We start from the raw sequence: 21,631 nt of genomic DNA on the forward strand, positions 1-21,631 counted from the left end.
TTTTTTTCCAAAACAGTACTTGTTAGGCTATGTCCTTAATTTTCACTAGGAGGAGACAAATACACTTCATTTAAAACAGGATGCATGTGTTGTCTAAGGCAGTGTTTCTCAACCTTGGCCACTTGAAGATGTCTGGACTTCAACTCCCAGAATTCCCCAGCCAGCATTCACTGGCTGGGGAATTCTGGGACTTGAAGTCCAGACATCTTCAAGTGGCCAAGGTTGAGAAACACTGGTCTAAGGAATAATTCAAAGCATACATTTTGCTATTCTATGACCCAGCAATTTGCTTCACAAGAGTGTTCCCAGAGACCTAATTTCAATCTTCTTCAAAAAGCCTGTGGCTGCCAATGATACATGAAATTCTCTTTGGGTTATCTACTTTAATATAAAAATTAAATTTATCATTCACAAGGTTTATAAAACTGTTCAAGTGTCAACCTCAAATCTTTCCACAAATAAAATAAAAGCAACTCTCATTATCGATAGAAAGATTTCTTTATCAGAATGGGTTGAGCCGTATCCCTGTCCCCAGTGGAGAGAAAGGATTCACTTTTGCCCACATCAATGCATCATTTAATGAAATTGTTGACTTTCCATCTTCAAGGAAAAATACAGGACCCTATAAAATAAGACATACACAAATTATACTTTTTTGTATTAAAATACATTAAAAAATAAGTATATATTCATTTACAACTTTAAAAATAAAATATTTTACAAGTTTAGGAGTAATACTTAGTAAAGCAAAAAAGTTTAGATATTAAATAGTTTCTTGTTTATGTCTAGAGACACGATCATTTATGCTAACATATATAGCTTCCTTCTGTATTTATGCCTCAGAGTCCTGCTTCTATGAGCAGATTTTGAGTGAACAAGTGAAGGAGGGAAGGAAGGAAAGGTGACCAAATTTCATTTCATGAACCTTTGTTTAGAGAATTGAAATTCTGTGCTTTAATTGAAATCTAACACATCCATCATCATGCATTGGAATGAAACAAGGGGACAAGATATTTGTTTCCCGAAATCAAGTAAGAGATTTCTACTGCATCTTATTCTTCTAACAATCACCCTCAAATATAGAGGATTCCCCTTCTAGGATAATTCTTCCCCCTTTTCAAGAAAATCTTATAACAATTACCTGTAATGTTTGAAGCAGGTAGGCAATTGACAGGATTCATATAGATTTAAGGGGAAATATTGCAATGGCAATGACAGAGAAGATGCATTTCTTAGGTCACACATTTTTTTTAACAATTGGAACCTGAAGAATGCTGAACTTCAGAATTTATCAGAGAAGGAGGTACAATTGGAGACAAGAAGTCCTACAAAAATCAGGTAAAGCTTAATAGAGGCCAACAAACACTTTGAATTCCCATCAAACGTCACAGATAGCCACTACAATTAATACATCAGAGATGTTAACCCGGGCATAAGGTACACATCTCATCGCTCATCCCATCATATTTTTGACCAACTATATCTTCTGAGTGGCCTCTAAGGCAGCTGTATTCAGATTACATTGCAGTCGACCATCTACAAGGTGACTAAGGTGTGAGTGACTGAGTAAAGCCTTGTAGGAAAAGGTAGAAATGCAAACAAGGGGTTTCCAGTCCACAACTGCCACCTGCTCAAAAAAATAAAAATAAATCCAAACTGCATATCAGATCTGTCTGAGGAAACTCTGCCAAGAACAAAAGCTGCTAAATTCCTGAAATCAAATGATTCATCCATGCACAGCCCGGATGAAGAGTTGTGTTTCAGCCTGTTTATCCTCATCTAGACCCAACTGCCTCCAGGCACTAAAATAATGCTATCTTGGTTACTATCCTTGCAGGAGATTCAAAATCTTCTATTGGAAGAATATAGCAATAGCACTTAGACTTATATACCGTTTTACAGTGCTTTACAGCCCTCTCTAAATGATTTACAAAGTCAGTATATTGCTCCCAACAATCTGGGTCTCATTTTACTGACCTGAGAAAGATAGAAGGCTGAATTGAGCTGCCAAATTGCTGGCAGCTGGCAGTCAGCAGAAGCAGCCTGCAGTACCGCATTCTAACCACTGCCAAATTGGAAGCTGGGGAAGCACCAGAGTGTAAGCGACTTTCCATTTGTGTTATGGTTGGACATAACCAGAAATACTGATACTTGTAAGTTCTTACAGAATGTACTCCAGTTCTGTTCTAATACCTGTATTCTTAATCCTGTCAAACAAGAGATATGAATATCTGAATGACCAGGAAGGTTAGATCCAGAAACATAATTTGTTCCAATGGTTACTTGAAGAGGCTCTTCTTTAATTCGTGAAAGCATTGTTGCATAAATCTGTTGTTGCAATTCAGATGATGGTATCTGTAGTAATTCATCAGAAGACCTATAAAATGTAGGCATGATAGTATTTGTAAGAATAAACATAACATTTCACAATTGAAAAATAATATTCTAAAAACGCCAATTTTTCCACATAAAGCAAAATGTCATAAATTCACACCATGTTAAATAAAGGACCATATATACCTACTTGTTTAATGATTGGCTACAAGCTCTCCAAGCATCTAGTTCCTCAGAGAGTTGCTCGATTTTCAGAGGTACACATACCTCTCTTCTTTTTAAAAGCTGACTGGAAAAAAATATAGAGTAACACAAGTCAGTTCTATATAGATTACACTCCATTCCATATGGATCAGTATTCATTTAATATGGATGCTGATCCATGATAGCAACATATAGTCTATATGGATCAATACCTGTCATAGTCCACAAACAGTTTAAATGTAAAATGTTTAGAACCTAAACTATGATTTTTTCCAACTTTCCCCAATCTAGTGATTTCAGGCCGAGATAAAGAAATTCAGATACAACATACTGGAAAGTAGAGCTGAAGGAGGTTTGTCTATACTCTTGTTTCAATTTCTATCTAATATAAAAGTGAGGGGTTTGATAACAATTCAAACAGGGTGTCAAGCTTCAAAAGGTCCTTTTTTCTGTTGCAACTATTATCACTTCTCAATTTGCCAATGAACTATGGGAGGAGGGAAGGGGGAGCTAGAGCTTAGATTCTAGACATCAAGATGAGAACCAAGCATGTTTCGGCAGGTGTTTATCAGAGCCAAAAGACTTTCTCACAATACCAGGAGACTCCATTGAACAATGTGACCTGATCTAATTGTGGGGAGAAGAACCTGAATTTTGACTGTGTAGGTTTATGAGGGAAATGGTCAGATCTGGTTTTGTCCTCTTTGGTGCCAAAGTGATGTAGTCAATAAAGTTTTGTATTAAGAAATTGGATCTTCTCAGTCGTGCTTTCTTTGGTTGGATTCATCAGTCGGAACGTTGCCACATGGTTTAAAACAACTGTGAACAACTATTGAACAAATGTCATTCTTTTACTCACGCTGTATTTTTCATTAGGAAAACTAGATATATTTCAAAGGGAAGGTAGACATTGATCAAATACTAATGACAGTCATAAACTGCCCACACAGATGTGAAAAATTAGAACATTTAGAATGACAGATTTTAGAAATAAAAAAAGAAATGGAGCTCTCATAATTCCTAGGACGACTTTTAATTAAGTTATTACAGAATAATTACCTTGTATACTCATAAAGAGCTGGTACAATGCTGGTATATTGTCTTCGAATAGCCAGTAAAGCCCCAATGTAGCCACATAATATTAACAATTCATTTCTAAATCTGGAAAAAATATTTTCATTACTTTTCCTAATTACTATTGCATGCATGTATATGTCTTATTCACATTAGAAATTTAGGAGATGTACAGAACATTAAAAGAGTTATTTTAAAAGCAGACAAATGAACAAAATCAAATATGCCATAAAAATGAAGTTACTACTGGTATAAAAAAAGTTAAGCACACAGAAACAAATCTAGTTAGGTGATTAGAATATATTTTCTTCAAATGAAAACGAACAACCCCAAACTAACATATTTTTATGCTACCTTAAAGACATATTTTTAAATGCAGCTTTGACATTTCCATGTATTGGACTACTGGAATGATACCACTTTCCTAATTTCTTAGAATGCTTTTAGTAATTTCTCATGCCTGGTACAAACATAATTTATCAAAGACAGATCTCAAGGTTTGAAGACATAATTCAACATATTAACATCTTTATTATTTTGGAATTCCCCATAAATATACTTCTGTACTTTGAACGCTATTCTGACAAGATACTCACTGTCAAGTCCAGATCATATGGATCAGTGTTGCCATTGTTGTGGACTAGGGATCCAAATTGAATTTGAAGGTGAAAACAATCCTTAATATAATTATTATATAGAATTGATTTAAAATTGCTACCCTGACTTCCTCCCATACCTTTGAATAAAACATTTACCATCTTTTTTTTAGCAAAGGGTTACGCATATATTCATGAGTCTCAATATTAAAATCCAATCTACGCTATAATAAATCCCAAAGATTTCTTACAGCACGTTCTCCGGGAAATAAAACACCTACAGGTTGATGCAAGAAATTGCCAGGAATGTAATAGGATCCTTAGAGAACTATATTATAATAATTTTTCATTCTACTTTTGGTTGATAAAATATAAGACCAATGACATTTTTTTGCAAGTTCAGTAAATTAAACCACTGTTATTATTCCAAATATTGGAATAATGGCCTTTGGAAATGTGCAACTTACTGTTTTGGTGATTTTTTTTTAATATAGAGTTTACAGTATTTTAAAACAGAGTAGTATTTTTAGTTTTTTAAAACTTTGCTATTTGATAACAATTTATATAAGATATCTTTTGTAAACCAGTGATTTCTATAAGAGATTGGCATGTTTTGTATTACTACCTGGATTTTTTTCCTTTTCTATTTCTTGGTACTGCTTAGAGGTTTTGTTTTGTTTTGTTTTCATTTATTGTCTTAGTATTGCTTTGTTCCTTTTATCGTTTCTTTTCTGCATCTTAATACAGTTCATTTACTGTTCCTTGTGTGTCCAATCACATTTGGCCAATAAAGAATTCTATTCTATTCTATTCTATTCTATTCTATTCTATTCTATTCTATTCTATTCTATTCTATTCCATTCCTGTTCTGTTGTCCTGCTCTGTTCTATTGTGTTCTGTTCTGTTCTATTTGTTAACAATCTAGCTATAAAAACAATAGTTGGAAGGAAAAAAAATAATATAAGAAAAAGAAACTACAGTATTCTGTGTTATTGAGATTAAGGTGGATTAAAAGGTACCATATTTTTTGAACTATAAGATGCACCAGAGTATAAGACGCACCATGATTTTGAAGAGGTAATTTTTTTTAAAAAAAGTTTTTGCACTCTGCAGGCCTCCCAAATCCTCTGCACACCTCGTTTTTTTGCAAAAAAAAGAGGGGGGCATGCAGAGCTTTGGGAGGCTTGTATAATGCTCCTGGGGACTGGGGGGGGGGAATGAGCAAAAAATGGCCAATTTTTTGCTCATTTTTGCCCTCTCCAGCCCCCAGGAGTACTTTGCAAGCCTCCCAAACCCTCTGCACGTCCATTTTTGCAAAGGGGTGGGGTTTCAGTAGGCCAAAAATGCTGTATTCAGTGTATAAGACGCACCCAGATTTTCACCCTCTTTGGAATGGAAAAAGGTGCGTCTTATACTCTGAAAAATACAGTAATTCTAATTCTTTTTAAAAATCTGGTTACATTATTTTTTCATTTTTAGGTATCAGTTTCCATAGAAATCACAGGAATATGTTTATATATGCCAGAAATGTCAAAGAACACAGAAAGTAAAATAATTGAAAAGCTTGGAAACATACAGAACTGCACATATATGTTTAATAAGGTCATTTTTTCTCTTTATCACACAGTGTCATAAAATTATTCAGGTCATTTCATTCTTTTGAAACTGATATTAACCACGGTACAGTTTATCAAAGGATAACATATGTCAGTAGATATTTACAATCATGGTATTTTATGGATTATTCAGATACTGTACAAACAACAATTTTTGTTTTGTTTGCTGTTAATGAAATGCTAACTTTTAAGCAGATGACTGAGCAAAGTTTCTGTTATACTGGGGGACATAAGGAGTGGTGTTGAAACCTGAGTCCCCTGCGCGATACTGAGAGAAATTGCAGATGTCTTTCCACATATATTTTATTTTGCTCGTACAGGTTTTTTTTAAAAAAAAACATTACATTTGTTTTATCTCAATGTAAGTACATTAGGTGTCTTCAGAGTACTTTGAAATTTTGTGTTGTGACAATTGGAGTATTTTCTACCATCATTATGTACTAAAAAACAATCATGCAATTGGAGTGCTGATTATTTATGTTGGATGTATTTTCTTGGTTAACTTGAGGTGCTAACAAGTTACTTAATTTGAATAAAATCTATTTTGTTTGTTTTTTTAAGGCAGTTGCTTGCCTAATAATTAAAATAACCCACCAATATTTAAGTGAGAGTGTTTCTCAATCTTAACAATTTTAATATGTGTGGACTTTAACTCCTAGAACTCCTCCGCCAGCCATGAATTGCCCATGATGACTGGGAATTATGGGAATTGAAGTCATTACACCTTAAAGTTGCTAAGCTTGAAAAATACTAGTTCAGGTATTTTATCAGGTAAAGGAGAGATTCAGGTTGCTTTCGTTAGAACCATGTGTCCAAGTTATATGCAGCATCCCTTGTACAAAGCATGGTTGGTGCCTGTATCTGCTGGTAGTAATGGGACTGTAATTCTAAATATTTGGAGGGCACCGAGTTTAAGATAATTGTACTATTTTACTACCTTACAACACACCTTATAAAGCTTATCAAAAAATCAGATTTCCTTTCAAGATTTTCTAAAAGCAACAAAATGAATATATAATAAACTTCAAAAAAATGCAAAAAAATGTTTTATTTGTTCTAACTGAATTTTATTTTGATTTTGATTAGAAGTATCTAAAGTTTTTCTTCTCCATCTGGAAATGTAAAACAGCCATTCTTGTTTATAGTATAACAATGCTAAAATAAAGTATGCATAAAAAACGTATTACACCTGTTTATAACACAAGGCATATCTGGAAAAGGAAATCTCCAAAGAATTATTCATATTGTATTTTGCAAATACAAAAGAAATGTACCTGCTTTTTAAGAAAGTTACTTTAAAGACTAACCAATTTTCCTGCTACATTAGCTTTCACAGATTCTGTCTACTTTGTCAGATTACTGGAATACTTTCTTGTGTGAGACACTTAATGCAGAGGAGGAAAGGGAAGAAAAGAAGTGATGAGAAGAGATTCCACTCCAGGCCTCGGAGACTAATAAAAATGATTATCTAAAGATCACAAATGATGTAGAATGTTTGTATATTTGTAAATCCCATGAAGCAAAATCAATGGATAAATTTGAAAATACTCATTTTCACAATTTTATTATTAAAATACTTACTCACTACTTTTATGCAGCAACAATTTTTCTGTGCGTATATAGCTGAGAAGATCCAAAAAAGGATAGACTGCATCAAGTGTCCAATCTGAACTACTAATTTGTTCTGTTAAATAGCAGTATAAAAGGGGGAAAATGCTTAAAAAGTTGAACAAAAGAACAGATAAACAAAACACATTAGTATTTTTCCTTAAAATGGTTCAGAATTATTTTAAAGGCTCACCTTTGACATATTGGATCCCTATAGGAAGTGCCTTTTCTGGTTCTGCAGTTAACAAATAATACTTTATTGACTCAAATATATTTCCATCTGTCTGAGCTTTCTCTGCTAATTGCATACATTCTTCTACATCTGGTAATCTGCACTGAAATGATAGTGAATAGAAACAAACAAAATTAATGAAATTATTAGCAGAGAAGGGTGTAGAATTGTTCATGTTCACAAAGTGAGCCTGATACAATTGAAACGAAGTGCAATTCTTTCTTGCAACTCCATTTTCCTTCTCTAACATCTAGCACAGAGGCCCAAGAGCATGGGGGCCGACCATGCAGAAGAGCAGTGTGTGGCTGCATTGCTCATATCTTCAGCCACTATTGTACCTCTGCTAACAAAAATTTAATAGGGCTTTGGGAACATAACACTCAGAACTGTACAGCAATCCCTATACATAAAGAGATGTTTCTGCATGCGTGTGCGTGCATGTGTTTGTGTATTTGAGAGAGGAAGAGGGAAAGGGGGAGAAAACATGCTCTCCACACCTGCTAGTGCCACCTTAAATCAAACATTTTCCCAGGTTCATTTTTCAAGCTCAGGAGAGGGTGTATTTCCAACCAATTTCGTTGTATTTAAGTACAGTGACAATAAAGATTATACTTATTGTAGCCTCTTTAAGGAGTTACTGATGAATATAGTGGGTATGCACCCTTAATCACCTTTTATCCTGGTAATTCAGGGCAGTGTATAATCTTAATGTCCTTATTTTCTATAATCCCATCTTGCCCTGCATCTATGCTTATGCATTTGTTTTAGAAGACAAATTAGACAACATTGCTGATATGTGCAGCCACTCTTTTTCAAGTGATGATTGTTCCTGAGCTTAATGTATTAAGTGCACAGTATACAGTATATTATACTATGTATTCAGAGATGTAATCTGTTTAATGTCAGATGTAAACTTGCATATCTACTTTTCACACACTACTATAATTACCTTTAACTCTAATGGTCACAGTTCAATAGCATAAATATGCACAGGCATTTTCCACTGCCTTATGCTACAAAAATATTGACCAATTCAGTGGGCAATAAGTATTTGTCCTGAACATATTGATATTTCTGAAGAATCAATCTCTAAAGTAAAATATCATTTGCAAATACTGCATATGTACAAATAGTCTTGAGATATTTTTTCCCTACTGCTTCTTTAATTCAAATGGAAGTATTCATTTTCCATGCATTCTTAATTTAACTCCCCAGCACTTTTGATACCAAATGAAAGTGGGATAATTTAAATAATGTGAAAGTGAATCTACAGTTCTCTGTAATAGAAGGAATCTTCTAATAAATGTAACTAGGAATTAATGAACATAAAATCTCTTCTGCTACTCACATAAATGGCTAAGAGACAGTTGGCCTCTTAAGTGTACCTTTTCATGTAGGTCATTTATCTCTGCTGTGCATCCAGGGTAAAAAGCACACAGTTTTATTAATTGTAGTTCATTATCAGGAATCATTCTGAGAAGATCTCCTGCTAAATCCCTATGAAACAATATTCTCAAGTGAGGCATTTCATAATATGCAGAAATGAAGGAGAAAGTTCAAAGATAAAACTATTTGTACTTCTTTTTATTCGTTTGTAAATAAAAGCGAAACAACATTTTTGAAATAAAGAAAGCATGATTAATTTAGAACAATGTTATTGAAACTTCAAGATGTGTGGAGTTCTACTCCCAGAATTCTGGTGTAGAAGATAATTAAATTAAGCTGTAACATGCTAAAAACACATGCAGATCCTCTTCAAATGACCATCTAAACTAGGGGGCCAGGAATTAACTTCAGATTGACTTATGATAACATACTCTCCCTCTACAGTTTTGAAAGTGAATCCTTTCTCTTAGAGCAATCACAATTGCACAGTATATTAATATACGTAAACACAAATAATTGTTATTTATTTAAAATGTAATTTTTCAGCAATCCTGGGATAATTTAACCATACTATGTTCTAAAACATTTTATCCAAATGTTTTCTGGTATGGAAGCAGATATCTTCTCTTTCTTGCATAGAAGAGACAGAAATGCAAACCCAACAATAGAGCTTGCATTTAAAAATAAACTTTAATCTTTGTTCTGTTAATATCTATAACTGAACTACTTGCATAATTCCTTTTTCTGACCCCAAGTTAAAACATTATTCCATTTAGGAATGCTTCACTTAAATCTCAGCATAGAGAATGCATAAAAGCTAGCTTAATTAAGTTTATATTCAACATTACAAAACAGGCAATTTATTTTATTTTACCTTTATTTTACCCTTACACAAGAAGCTTCTTATGACCTCTTGGAAAATAAATTCATGCTTTTGAACCATGAATTTTATGACTGCAGACATTTTCCTGCAAGCAATCCATTTATACATTGTGCATTGTGTAACCAATAAAACACAAGCCAAATAAACTGTTATCATAAAAGACAATTCAATCAAAATGACCAATAATTATTTCCAGTGGCTTGTTCTGCATATAAAATTATCTTATGTTTCTGGCTTAATGTATATCCACTCATCAGAATATAGTAACATGCACAAAGGAATCCATGTTTTTTTCCAGCAAAGCAGAGTTTGTAGAATTGTATTAATTATTTATTTCAATTTAGACACTCCTCCTTCTCCTCACTCCAATTAATTCTGGGCAGTTCACAAATAATTACACAGAAAACAATAAACACTAGATGGGATTCATGCATAAAATACACATAGAAATCTTTAAAAGTTACTAGGTAGCGTGTTGTTTTTATACAAAGCCATTCTTTGTATTCCTAGGAGTATTAGTAAATACTAATAGGTATTGTATGTAAATAAATAACTTAAAATTATAGAAGCAGAAGGTTGGAAGGATGTTAAAAGTCTTCCAATCTAAGTTCTGCCAGGGAAAGACTTCTCATACTATGCTGAAGAAATAGCTGTCCAATCTTTTTCCCCCTTCAAATCTCAAATGATAGAGCACCTATGACTTCAGAAGACAAGCTGTGCCACTGTGTAAAAGCTTTGACAGACAGAAAATTCCTTCTTCTTTCAAGTTTAGATCTCCATTGGTAAACTTTGTGCCCTTTGGTTCTTATCATATGCTCCAAAATTATGGAGAATAAATATCTTTACTCTAGTCTACAATACTCCAAGATTATTCTAAATATAATAAGTTTCTTTGCTCTTAAAGCTATTCATCATCTTTGTTGCTCTTCTCTATGCTCTTTCCAATTCTTCAGCGTACTTTTTGTACTATAGGGACTACAACTAAATACAATATTCTAGGCCAGCGATGGTGAACCTTTTTTGGCTCACGTGCCATAAGTGGGGGGAGCGCAGGGGGGTCATGTGCAGGTGTGCCGCACCCATAATGCAATGTGCGACACCCCCCCCAGTGCGCATGCGCGCACTACAGGTGCGACCTCCCCATTTTTGCATGCTTTTTTCGCCCTCCCCAGGCTCCAGAGGCTTTATAGGAGCATGGTGAGGGCGAAAACAGCCTCCCCCGCCCCCCTGGAAGCCCTCCGGAGGCTTCAGGGACCTTCAGGAGGCTTCCCTGAAGCCTCCAGAGCAGTCAAAACGACCTTCCGAGCAAACAGGAAGTCCGTTCCCGAACTTCCAGTTTGCCTATAGGGCCGTTTTTTTGCGCTCTGGAGGCTTCAGGGAAGCTCATGAAGCCTCTGGAGGGCCTCCGGGGGGGGCGGGGGGCTCTTTTCGCCCTCTCCAGGCTCCTATAAAGCCTCTGGAACCTGGGGAGGGCAAAAAAATGGCTTTAAAAAAGGGTGAACTCAGCTGGCCAGTGCGTGCATGCGCGCTGGCCAGCTGACAAGGCAGCGCCTCGCCTGCCCTGACAAATGGCTCCGTGTGCCACCTGTGGCACGCGTGCCATAGGTTCGCCATCACTGTTCTAGGCACAGTCTGATTAATACAACATAGAACTATACTATCACTTCCCAAGATACTGACACTATACCTCTGCTGATGGGGTCCAAAACTACATTGGCTCTTTCGTCAGATTCATAGTCTGGGTTATGCTTAAACTGTAGTCTACTTGAACACCCAGCTATGTCTTGCAACTATCACTGAACTGTATTTTGTTGGATAGGTCTCAATGTTCAAATCTATCATATTCCTTTGAACCTTAATCTTGAGGCATTTTATACTATATTGTACACTTTCTGTACAAATAAAGTGACACTATAATGAAAGCCCAATTTTTTTTGACATTAATATTTCTATTTTTTTTCTTTCATTCAATTGGATCTAATTCTTGGAGACTGCTTGGTCAAGTCCCTGCAGTTTTGTTGGTAAGCTTTTTCACAAGTGTTTCTGCCAGTGCATTCTTAGGGCTGAGAGACAGCGACTGGCTCAAGGACACCTAGCTAGTGTGGGGCCCAAGGTGGCACTTTAATTCACAGTTTCTAGCCTGATGCCTTAACTACTACACCAAACTGGCTTTCTTAGATATCTACAGCTATATACCACACATACATACAGAATTACTATGTCAATCCTCAATTCTAGGTTTGACATGTTTACAGTGCAAGAGTATTTTTTAATTATAGTAATTTTATGCTACAAAAATTGCAATGATTAAATTGTATAAATATTAATGATGCCCCTTATGGGTAATGGTATGTGTTAGGGGATTTGTCCTTCGTCTTCTCACAATGAAATCTGTCATTGGAATCTATATGATACCTTCTAAAACTTTACCAACTAATCTATGATACATTTCATACCAATAATATTCAATATTCAAGTTGAAAAATCAATATCTTTCTGATGGGTTACTGTCATTTTTAATGTAATCAAAAGACATTAAAATATTTATCTCTAGAAACAAAAAAGGTACCTGTATCCAGGTGACGGAAAGCTATAATAAAGATATTCAAGTTGTAATACATAAAATAGTACTAAAATATTAACATCAACATCCACTCAGTTAAATTTCAGTTCAGCTGAACTGAACTGAAGTTAATTTACTATCTCTCATATATAAGGGGGGAAATTATCAAATTTCCCAACTTAGAGACCAAAATACTAAAAATATTACATGTCCAAGAAAGGAAACTAAGCTGTGAAACAGGAAAACATTGTCTTCTCATAAAGTTCTGGTCCAGATCATGATCCAAATACATATGATTTTGAATGACATTTTAAAAAGGAGATTCATGATCCAGCATAATGGGAAATAGACCATTTTTATTTTCCCTTACAGTCTCTACTTCCCACACTGTTGCAGAATCCCATGAAATCAAAATAAAATGGGTATTGGAAACTCCTAGAAATGAGAAAATGGAAGAAAAATTCATTGCAGAAGCCTCAAATGGATCATAAAATATTTACAGCAATGAAGAGATATCAGTTTGGTTCTGACCCAAATATATAATGTGATATGGCATATAACTAGATAGGTTAGGCCAGTATGTACTAATCTGGTATAGCCAATGGGCAAATATAATACATTTTCTCATATGAAAGTTCATATTTCTAAGTATTATGTTTCCCTGGGTGTTTCTTACAGGTATGTTGACACAACTGTGGCTCTATATAGTACCCCATTCTCGCTCCAAAGAATCAAGGCAGAAGAATTCAAAAAACAAATATTGCTTCCTACTATAAGCGACCTTTCTGATTAATCCCTCTTTCTCAAATCATTGTTGCCCTTGGCTACTCCATGACAATCCCTGCTCAAATAAGACAAAAATGAAAGACCAGAGGGAGGCAAGGAAAAAATTAAAAGTGCAAATTATATTTGCACTGGAAGAAAAGCAATTAATAGTGACTATTTCTATCCTCTAGGAAGGAAAATATTCATTGTGGCCCACTTTTGTGGATTATTTAAATTTGTATAGACTTTTTTTCTGATATATTCTTAATGAACATAGAAGAACCTTACAACAAGTGAATTACACGAGCTATTTATGAACAGGCACTTTCTACTCCCATGAAAATCATGTTAATGTTTTAACACCACCACAGGAATAATAAACTCAAAATATGTATATATGAATTAGTTCTAGAAGTACAGGGAAACAAACCTAGTAGACAAATGTGATTATAATATATTTCAAGTACGCAAGCAGAGCACAGTCCTAGAATTCTAATAAACGTACTTCTTCCTACTGGTATTTTAGTTACCATTTCAATGTGCTTGAAAATAGCCGAATGGCAATCTCTCGCTAATCTTATAAAATGTTTCTCTGTTCTAAGGACACTGTAGCTTAAATCCTAGGACAGTGATGGCGAACCTATGGCACGCGTGCCACAGGTGGCACGCGGAGCCATTTGTCAGGGCACGCAAGGCGCTGCCCTGTCAGCTGCCAGCGCGCATTCACCATTTTTAAAAGCCATTTTTCTCCCTCCCCAGGCTCCAGAGGCTTTGTAGGAGCCTGGGGAAGGCGAAAAGAGCCTCCCCCCCCCCAGAGGCCCTCCGGAGGCTTCAGGGACTGTCCGGAGGCTTCCCTGAAGCCTTTGGAACGCTTAAAACGACCCTCCGAGCAAACCAGAGACTTCCTCCGGACAGTCCCTGAAGCCTCCGGAGGGCCTCTGGGGGGGTGGGGGAGGCTCTTTTCGCCTTCCCCAGGTTCCTATAAAGCCTCTGGAGCCTGGGGAGGGCGAAAAAAGCATGTAAAAATGGGGGGAGCGCCTGTTGTGCGTGCATGCGCACTGGGGGGGATCGCACATTGCATTATGGGTGCGGCACGCCCGCACACGACCCCCCTACGCTCCCCCCGCTTGTGGCACGCAAGCCAAAAAAGGTTCGCCATCGCTGTCCTAGGATATAAAAATCAGATTTCTTAAAAGTGAATTCTGAATACACGAGGCTTCTGTATTCTGTAAAATGTCCAGTTTCTAAAGAAAAAATAATTTGGACTAAGCAGTTCTTACCATGTTGGAATAGTCATACATTTTCTTGCCAGTAACTCTAGCGCATAATGAGTTGCCTGAGCTGCACATTCTCCTAAGACAGTGCCCACACTGACTGCCAATTCCAGTTCATTTCCTCGAATCAGGTTTGCCATGGCAAGCTTGCTCAATTAAAAAAAAAAAAACCATTAAGCCTAACAAGGATTCATTGTGACCATCATATTAACATTCATTTTCAAGCCCACATTTTCAGGGTGACGAAACACGCATCACTGATTCTGATCCACGCATTTTGGCTAAATCTTTTCTTTATAGCCTAGCAACCTAAACAAACCATGAATAAACCATTTCAATGGGAGAGACAACTAGAGCCAAGTTACTGTCATTATCCAGGCTTTCTAGAGTGAATGAAGAACTTCTTTTATTTATTTGAACTTTATAAGATGAAAGGCAGCTTTGGGGGGGGGGGGGGTGTTCCTTCCCCTTAATTTGGTTTCTCATCAGTCAAGACATGCACATTATAAAAAGCAGGTATATTGGTATATTCTTTGATTTAAAATGCACAACTCAATTTGAATGAAGTATAAAGAATGATTGTAGTAATGCACGGAATTTAATTGTAACCAATCGACATGCTAGCTGGAAGACGTATTGAAGAGTGTTTTGTGTGTGTGTTATCCGTCTAATTAAAACAATTTTTTTTAAAAAAGCAGGTAAAATATCTATACACCATTATTGACTGCAAAATATATGCCATGAATCCATTACAGAATTCACAGTCTATAATTTATTTATTTTTTCTTATATTCATATACATATGTATGGAGGGATGTAATACTTATTTTATTCCATATCTTATTAATATCTAGTCTCAGGACTGTAACAAATAAATATGAATTACTGGTGAAGACCTGAACATCTCAATTTTCAGAGATTATCAACTGGGATGAATGGCACTGTTCCCCCTAACTGCAGTTTCTCCACTCAATGATCCTTTATAAAGGTCTGCTGAGAAGTATTCCACATGATCTATTAGAAAATTCTTACTTTATAAGTATCAGCTTTCAGACCAGCTGCTTTTCAGATGAGGAACTTGGTTTGAAAAGCAGTTGGCTTGCACAAAGAAGTCAACTTTTAGCAAATGTTTAGGCTTAATATTTATATCCACCACCTACACAACAAATATAATGAAAATTTCTGAAGGAAGAAAAAGATGACCAGAGAGTGTCAAATCACAAAAGATATTTCAAGGGAAGGAACTATAGACTATATATCCAGGAAATATTCAGGTAAAATATTAGTGCCAGTTCTAAATATGGCTTTTTAACATAGCAGCCTTAACAAATCTTCTCATATGGGCCTTATCAAATAATCCTATTCATCACTAATAACAACAATGGTAATGATATTATCACTAAAGAGCAGGAAATATTCCCAAACCATTCATAACTAAATATTTTATCTGTGCGCATGGCAGTTTCAGGAACAGTCTGTATATATGGATTTTCCAGGCACTTTCAATTCCTGAAATACATACATTTATGGCACCTACCAGTGGCAGACTTAAACTTGAGAGCTGAAGTGTAAAAAATGTATTTCTAAACTAGCATTATGGAGATCTGAGAACTGCTATTCCAGTGACTTCACTTGCTACTACAGGCAGAAATAATAACATTAATTGCAACTGTATAACTTCAGACACTTTCATGAATAAAATAGCTGCCACGATAATTATATATGGTGCTGAATGTGTATTTCCTATTACATACTACTTGTATGTTCTTTTTTTAGATGTCAGACTATTATAAACCCATTATACTGAACAAATGCTGTGTTTCTGAAATATAGAAATATCCTAGCAAACCTCAACGTGGAAAGCATTAAGATAAATAATTTATTGGCATGACAGCCAGAAGCATCCATTTCAAATTAATTGTATGTACAGCAAAATTGTGGATCCCCTGAATGAAATGTTCAACATCATAGGTTTCTACACAGACTGCATTGGGCTACTTTTTTAAAAAAAAAAGTTTTTAATATAATGAATTGATTTGGAAACTTTTTAAAAAGCAAGAATATTTAACAGCAGCGGAAGGTTTTCATTTGTGAATTTTGGCAAAAGCATGACTACCTTGAATGATTTTAAGGGTTAATACATACTTGTTAATTATACATTAATGCATGGAATACTCAAATTAATTTGAAATGTGCAGATGTTTTTTTAGGAAATACAAAATAGTAAACATTTTTCCCTTAAAGTAGGTATGAGGCAAAGAATATGTGTAGATATTTCCAGCCCACTTATATAATGACCCACATAAAAGTATAAGTTATTACTGTGTTCATCACTGATATTTATCATTCCTGAGTCTCTTCCCCCCAAATCCTAACCGCTAGCTAGTTTTTGTTATTCCATCATGTAGTAATGTCAGAAGATTCACATGTAAAGAAAAGATCCCATATTTTAAAACATGATGGGTAACTGCTAGTCTGACCATGGATCCATTTAGAAAAGTGTTGTCTATGCACAGTCATAATAGTTTCTGAGGTTTTCAGGCTAGCATTTTTCCCAATGCTATCTGAAGAGAAAAATATCTATGCTATTTATGAATAAATAAAATTTCTAATGCAGAACGGTGCGAAACAATAAATTTCAGTACCTTCTTATAATACTGATGATCAGCCTCACCAAATTTCCTCATTGTTTGATTGTTTTTAATGAGGTTGACAATCAATACCCATTAGGAAATGGTTGCATTTTAAATATTTTTTTTTAATGGATGTGAAACTTTCATCTTCAGAGTGTGTGTCAAGCATCTTTAATTAGTTAACAACATCAAAAGTAGAATGCACCTTTCCTACAAAATGCCCCATATCTCAGTTTCTGCCCCCCTTGCTTCTGTCTGTGGTTTTACATACATTTGTAAGACAAGCACATGTTTATCTGACAATAGTACGATCCATGTGCAGTATCATGCAACAATGAAAAGCCTATATGTAAACTTGATCAGTGAGAGATATCTACCTTTAAAGTACTAATCCCTATAACAGTAACTTGGTGTTTATTCCTACAAAAAGTGACTTGGAAATAGTGTCAACCAAGCTAGGTTTAATCTTCTATATATACCAGGGGTGTCCAAACTTGGGAACTTTAAGACTTGTGGACTTCAATTCCCAGAATTCCCCAGCCAGCCATGCTGGCTGGGGAATTCTGGGAGTTGAAGTCCACAAGTCTTAAGGTTCCTAAGTTTGAACACCCCTGATATATACTTTTATATTACCCATGGGTCACATCCTGAATACTCTTGGGATGCAACAACAATTTAAAAGCAACAACATTACTTCTTACATAGAAAGTATACACATATTGAGAATGTCTGGAAAACAAGAAAATCATTTACCTCAATATTCTCAACAGCTAAATGACAACAAGCAGCCAGCACTGCACAGCCGTCCTGGAAATACCACTCAGCAAGTTCTTTACTGACTTTATATAGAAGACTATAGGAAAGAAATTATTTTAATAATTACAATCAAAAATAGCCAAAGATGTAACAAGTTTTTTTCACCTCAACATTTCCTAAATCCACTGATTACTTTTCGGATTGCACCAACGTTTAACTTAAACTCTTTAACCAAATCAACGAAATCTATCTGTCTGTCTAAATTCAGTGGCACACAAATATCCTCAGTGTAGTAACCGTAAAAGATTACATCAACTCAGATTCATAAAAAATGAACCACTTAAGCTCTTTCCAGCTCCAACTTGGAGGGGTTTCATTTTATTTTTGGACCGATTAATTCACAAATAAAGTCTTCATCTGTCAGTCTACAAACATTTTTTAAATGTGCTATTTTTTTACATTTTTTAAAACTTCAACTAAAACAAAACATAAAGACAATTAGCACACCATTAACACTGGAAATACCATTTTATAAACATTCTATTCAGACTGTGTAAAGAAATGTTTTGTTTTTAACTGACCCCTTATTCTACACTGTTTTTCAATCTGTGTCCAAGATACAATATATGAAAAATGCAGTTTCTATTTTCTGTATAAACTTACTCATTGTAATTTTCTATGCTATTCCCTTCAAAATGTCCTGATACTTCTGCTGCTGAACTCTGAGATGTTTTTATATTTCCTTCACATGCTGCCTGGAATCAATAAAATAATATGAACCAAAACGATACATTATTCATTATCACTCTTAGCACCAGTCAAAGTTAGGGAGACACCAATTTACTTCCACTGAAGTACTATCTACAATTCAATACTGTTAATCCAAATTCTCAAGTTTTGTTTTATAGCCTACACAGAAGCTCAAATAAATGCTGAATTTGAATGTTTGGCATTCTGAGATCTTGCCCCAACTTATCAGCATTAGTTCACTTGCCATATTTATAATGAAATAGCTAAAACATGCACCACTCCACAGTGACAATAATACAGGATAGTTCTATCTATAACTAACTATTTATAATTAATTTGCAAAATTAACTTTTGCAAATCAGTTTTTTACTATTAGTTTTAACACCAAATATGTTCTGAATTAAGTGTTTTTTATAAATATTATTTCAGTTGTGCTTTGTACTCAGCTTATTTTTCAATTATTTAGATAATTTATACATATACAGTATTTTCTTATACCGTATGCTGGAGTTTTCCTGTAAGAAAAGTGCTAGAATCTATAGGTAAATAGTGTATCATTAAAGCTTTACTTTGTGGTAAGATGTGCAATATTTATTAGCCCATGATAAGCACATGAAATAGTACCTGTGCAACTAACAGAGCTTCTTTAAGTTGACCTTTTGAAATGAAAAATGTAACAAGCTTCTTCACATCACCAATAGCTATGCAGTATGGAATAACGTCATCGTTCTCTTCCTGAATTAATTGGTCAGCTCTCCTAATCAAAAGTAAAAGGCCTTATTTATTTTCATTTTAGTTATGTTTAATATTATATCTATTCATTTGCAGAACTTGAAGTTTTTATCTATGCTATAACTTTCCTGTCTTCTCAAATGTGTCCTACTCTTTTTCAAAATGATTTTAAAAAACACAGAAATTCTAATTAAAAATTATTTTCACTGATGTGGTTTTAAAGAACATAGGCTTGTGAAAAACATTGTATATGACCACTGCAAGTTGCTTTTTAATGACAAATCACACTGTTGTCCCAAGACTAGATCATCAATTACTTTTTACTGTTTCTGTTGCAAGTCCAACACTTATAAGGAAACCCATAAATCATTGCTACCAAAAGGTAAAATGTATTTAATCCTTAAACCCTTACCTTACCTTTCTGAAATTATTTAAGTTGGTAGAGGTCACTATATGCATTATTCAGAAACGGAATTCTACATTTTAACTAGTAGCTGAATGAAAAGACTATTTCATATCTATTTTGAATCATTATCAGCTTCAGTAGATAAACATAGTAATGTTTTAAGTAGATACATTTATATCTCACTTTCTCCAAATCATGCATTTTTTTAAAAAAAAAAATTCTATTACATCAGCTTAATTCTTTTCCTTAAATTAAAAAGTTCTAAACTGGACAATTTCTTCATAGAGAACTCCTGCAATCTTTTTATCATTTAGGTCACTCTTTGTTTTTCTAACTGTATAATTTTTTGGGAACAGTGAAAATTTTCTGCTATAATTACACAAACATTTTTACAGTCATTTGTGAAAAAGAAAGTGCACCCTCTTTGAGTTCTATGGTTTTACACATGACACATTAAAAATCATCTGGTTCTTATTAGTTTTTTAAAATACAACCTCAGAAGAACAGCAGCACATGACTTATTATACCATGTCATCATTTATTTTACAAAAATTGGAGAAGCCCTTGTGAAAAACTGAATAAACCTTATGATTCAATATATACTTAGGTTTTCAACATGGTTTCTCCATTTTGGCTTTCTTTTTGTAAAATAAATTTTGACATGGTGTGAGTGCTCTGGTATTCCTGGGGTCTGCTGAAGACACTTGTCCAGCTTAGAAGTCATAGTTCCAAGAGCTCTTGTCACTACTTTGACTTTGACCACTTTGACTTTCACTTTCCAAATCCCCTCTAGTTCCTCCTTCAGGCCTTTCTCCAGTTTCTTATACTCTTTCTTCATGATGTTGCTGTCACTTGGCATATCTATCACCACCACTGTGTTATGTTCCATATCTATTTCCACGATGTCTAGTTGATTGGCCATTGGTATGCATTTAGAAGTCCCATCGGTTCTTAATGTTGTTCTCCAAGATAGTCTGTGGAATTTCTCATCTGGACTTGGGAGAGTCTAGCCCAGTAGTCTCCAACATTTCCACTTTTACAGACTAGTTGGGGGGAAGAGGAGATAGTTCCATGTGAGTGGTAGGCAAGAGCAGCAACTCCATTTGTGCCAGTGGCAGGCATGCATGCCTGTTGCTTGTATGCATGACCACTGCTCACACAAACGAAGCTGTGTGCATGCGCTCACTCACTGAGAATGCAAGTGGAGCTGCAGACATGTACACACTCGCCTGCAGCTTTGATGCCTGGTTCTGAATGGGCCATGGCCCCGTAGTGGGCAGTGGTCCAGGTTTGGGCACCCCTAATCTAAGCCATATATTGTGAAGATGTTCCTGTACATAACGCCAGCTACTTGGTGGTGCCATTCAGTGTATACTGTTCCTGTCTTCATCTTATATCCTACCATTATGTGTTAAATTGTCTCTGAAGCATCACTGCATAGTTTGCATCCCAGGTTCTACATAGTCTGGAAGACTATATTGTTTTGCTGTTGTGATCAGTGCTTCAGCCCTTTCCAGTCTTTGGTAGGATTACTCAATTTCAAATTTCAAATCTTATACATTCTATGCAATGTCTTTTCTTGCCATAGCATCCCCTCTGATTGATCTTCCTTTCATGTCTACTGTTGACAGCAGCTCATCTTTGGATGACATCTTACAGATATATTCCTGGATGCTCTAGGTTTATTCCAGGACACTGCTTTGACAGTGCTCTCTATTCGGTTGTGTACAGTCTCTGGGTGTCGAACTAAGGATAGAAACTCCATACATTGTGAGGAGCTTCATATTGACAGCCTCCACATCTTGATAAAACATACAGC

General features: G+C 35.2%; 1 protein-coding gene across 3 annotated transcripts in view; it reads right to left on the minus strand.

Moving 5' to 3' along the window:
* Positions 1 to 484: 484 nt before the first annotated feature.
* The window catches only part of WDR17 (WD repeat domain 17), a 71,247-nt gene continuing 50,100 nt past the window's right edge, over positions 485 to 21,631 (minus strand). Inside the window, exons 19-30 of one of the 3 annotated variants that reach the window (XM_081960126.1) lie at positions 19,299 to 19,431; positions 18,588 to 18,679; positions 17,922 to 18,021; positions 14,542 to 14,681; positions 12,503 to 12,523; positions 9,050 to 9,161; positions 7,626 to 7,767; positions 7,406 to 7,508; positions 3,598 to 3,699; positions 2,525 to 2,623; positions 2,194 to 2,377; positions 485 to 622 (exon numbers count right to left, since the gene is read on the minus strand). In XM_081960126.1, coding sequence (XP_081816252.1) covers positions 503 to 622; positions 2,194 to 2,377; positions 2,525 to 2,623; positions 3,598 to 3,699; positions 7,406 to 7,508; positions 7,626 to 7,767; positions 9,050 to 9,161; positions 12,503 to 12,523; positions 14,542 to 14,681; positions 17,922 to 18,021; positions 18,588 to 18,679; positions 19,299 to 19,431 — 1,348 coding nt within the window. In that variant the 3' untranslated portion in view covers positions 485 to 502. Of the gene's footprint in view, positions 623 to 2,193; positions 2,378 to 2,524; positions 2,624 to 3,597; positions 3,700 to 7,405; positions 7,509 to 7,625; positions 7,768 to 9,012; positions 9,162 to 12,502; positions 12,524 to 14,541; positions 14,682 to 17,921; positions 18,022 to 18,587; positions 18,680 to 19,298; positions 19,432 to 21,631 lie in introns of those variants that run through there. The other 2 variants (XM_081960127.1, XR_014175967.1) reach the window with 2 other exon arrangements.

Source organism: Natrix helvetica (genome assembly GCF_964273705.1).
Source record: "Natrix helvetica genome assembly, chromosome: 7".
NCBI lineage: Eukaryota > Metazoa > Chordata > Lepidosauria > Squamata > Natricidae > Natrix > Natrix helvetica.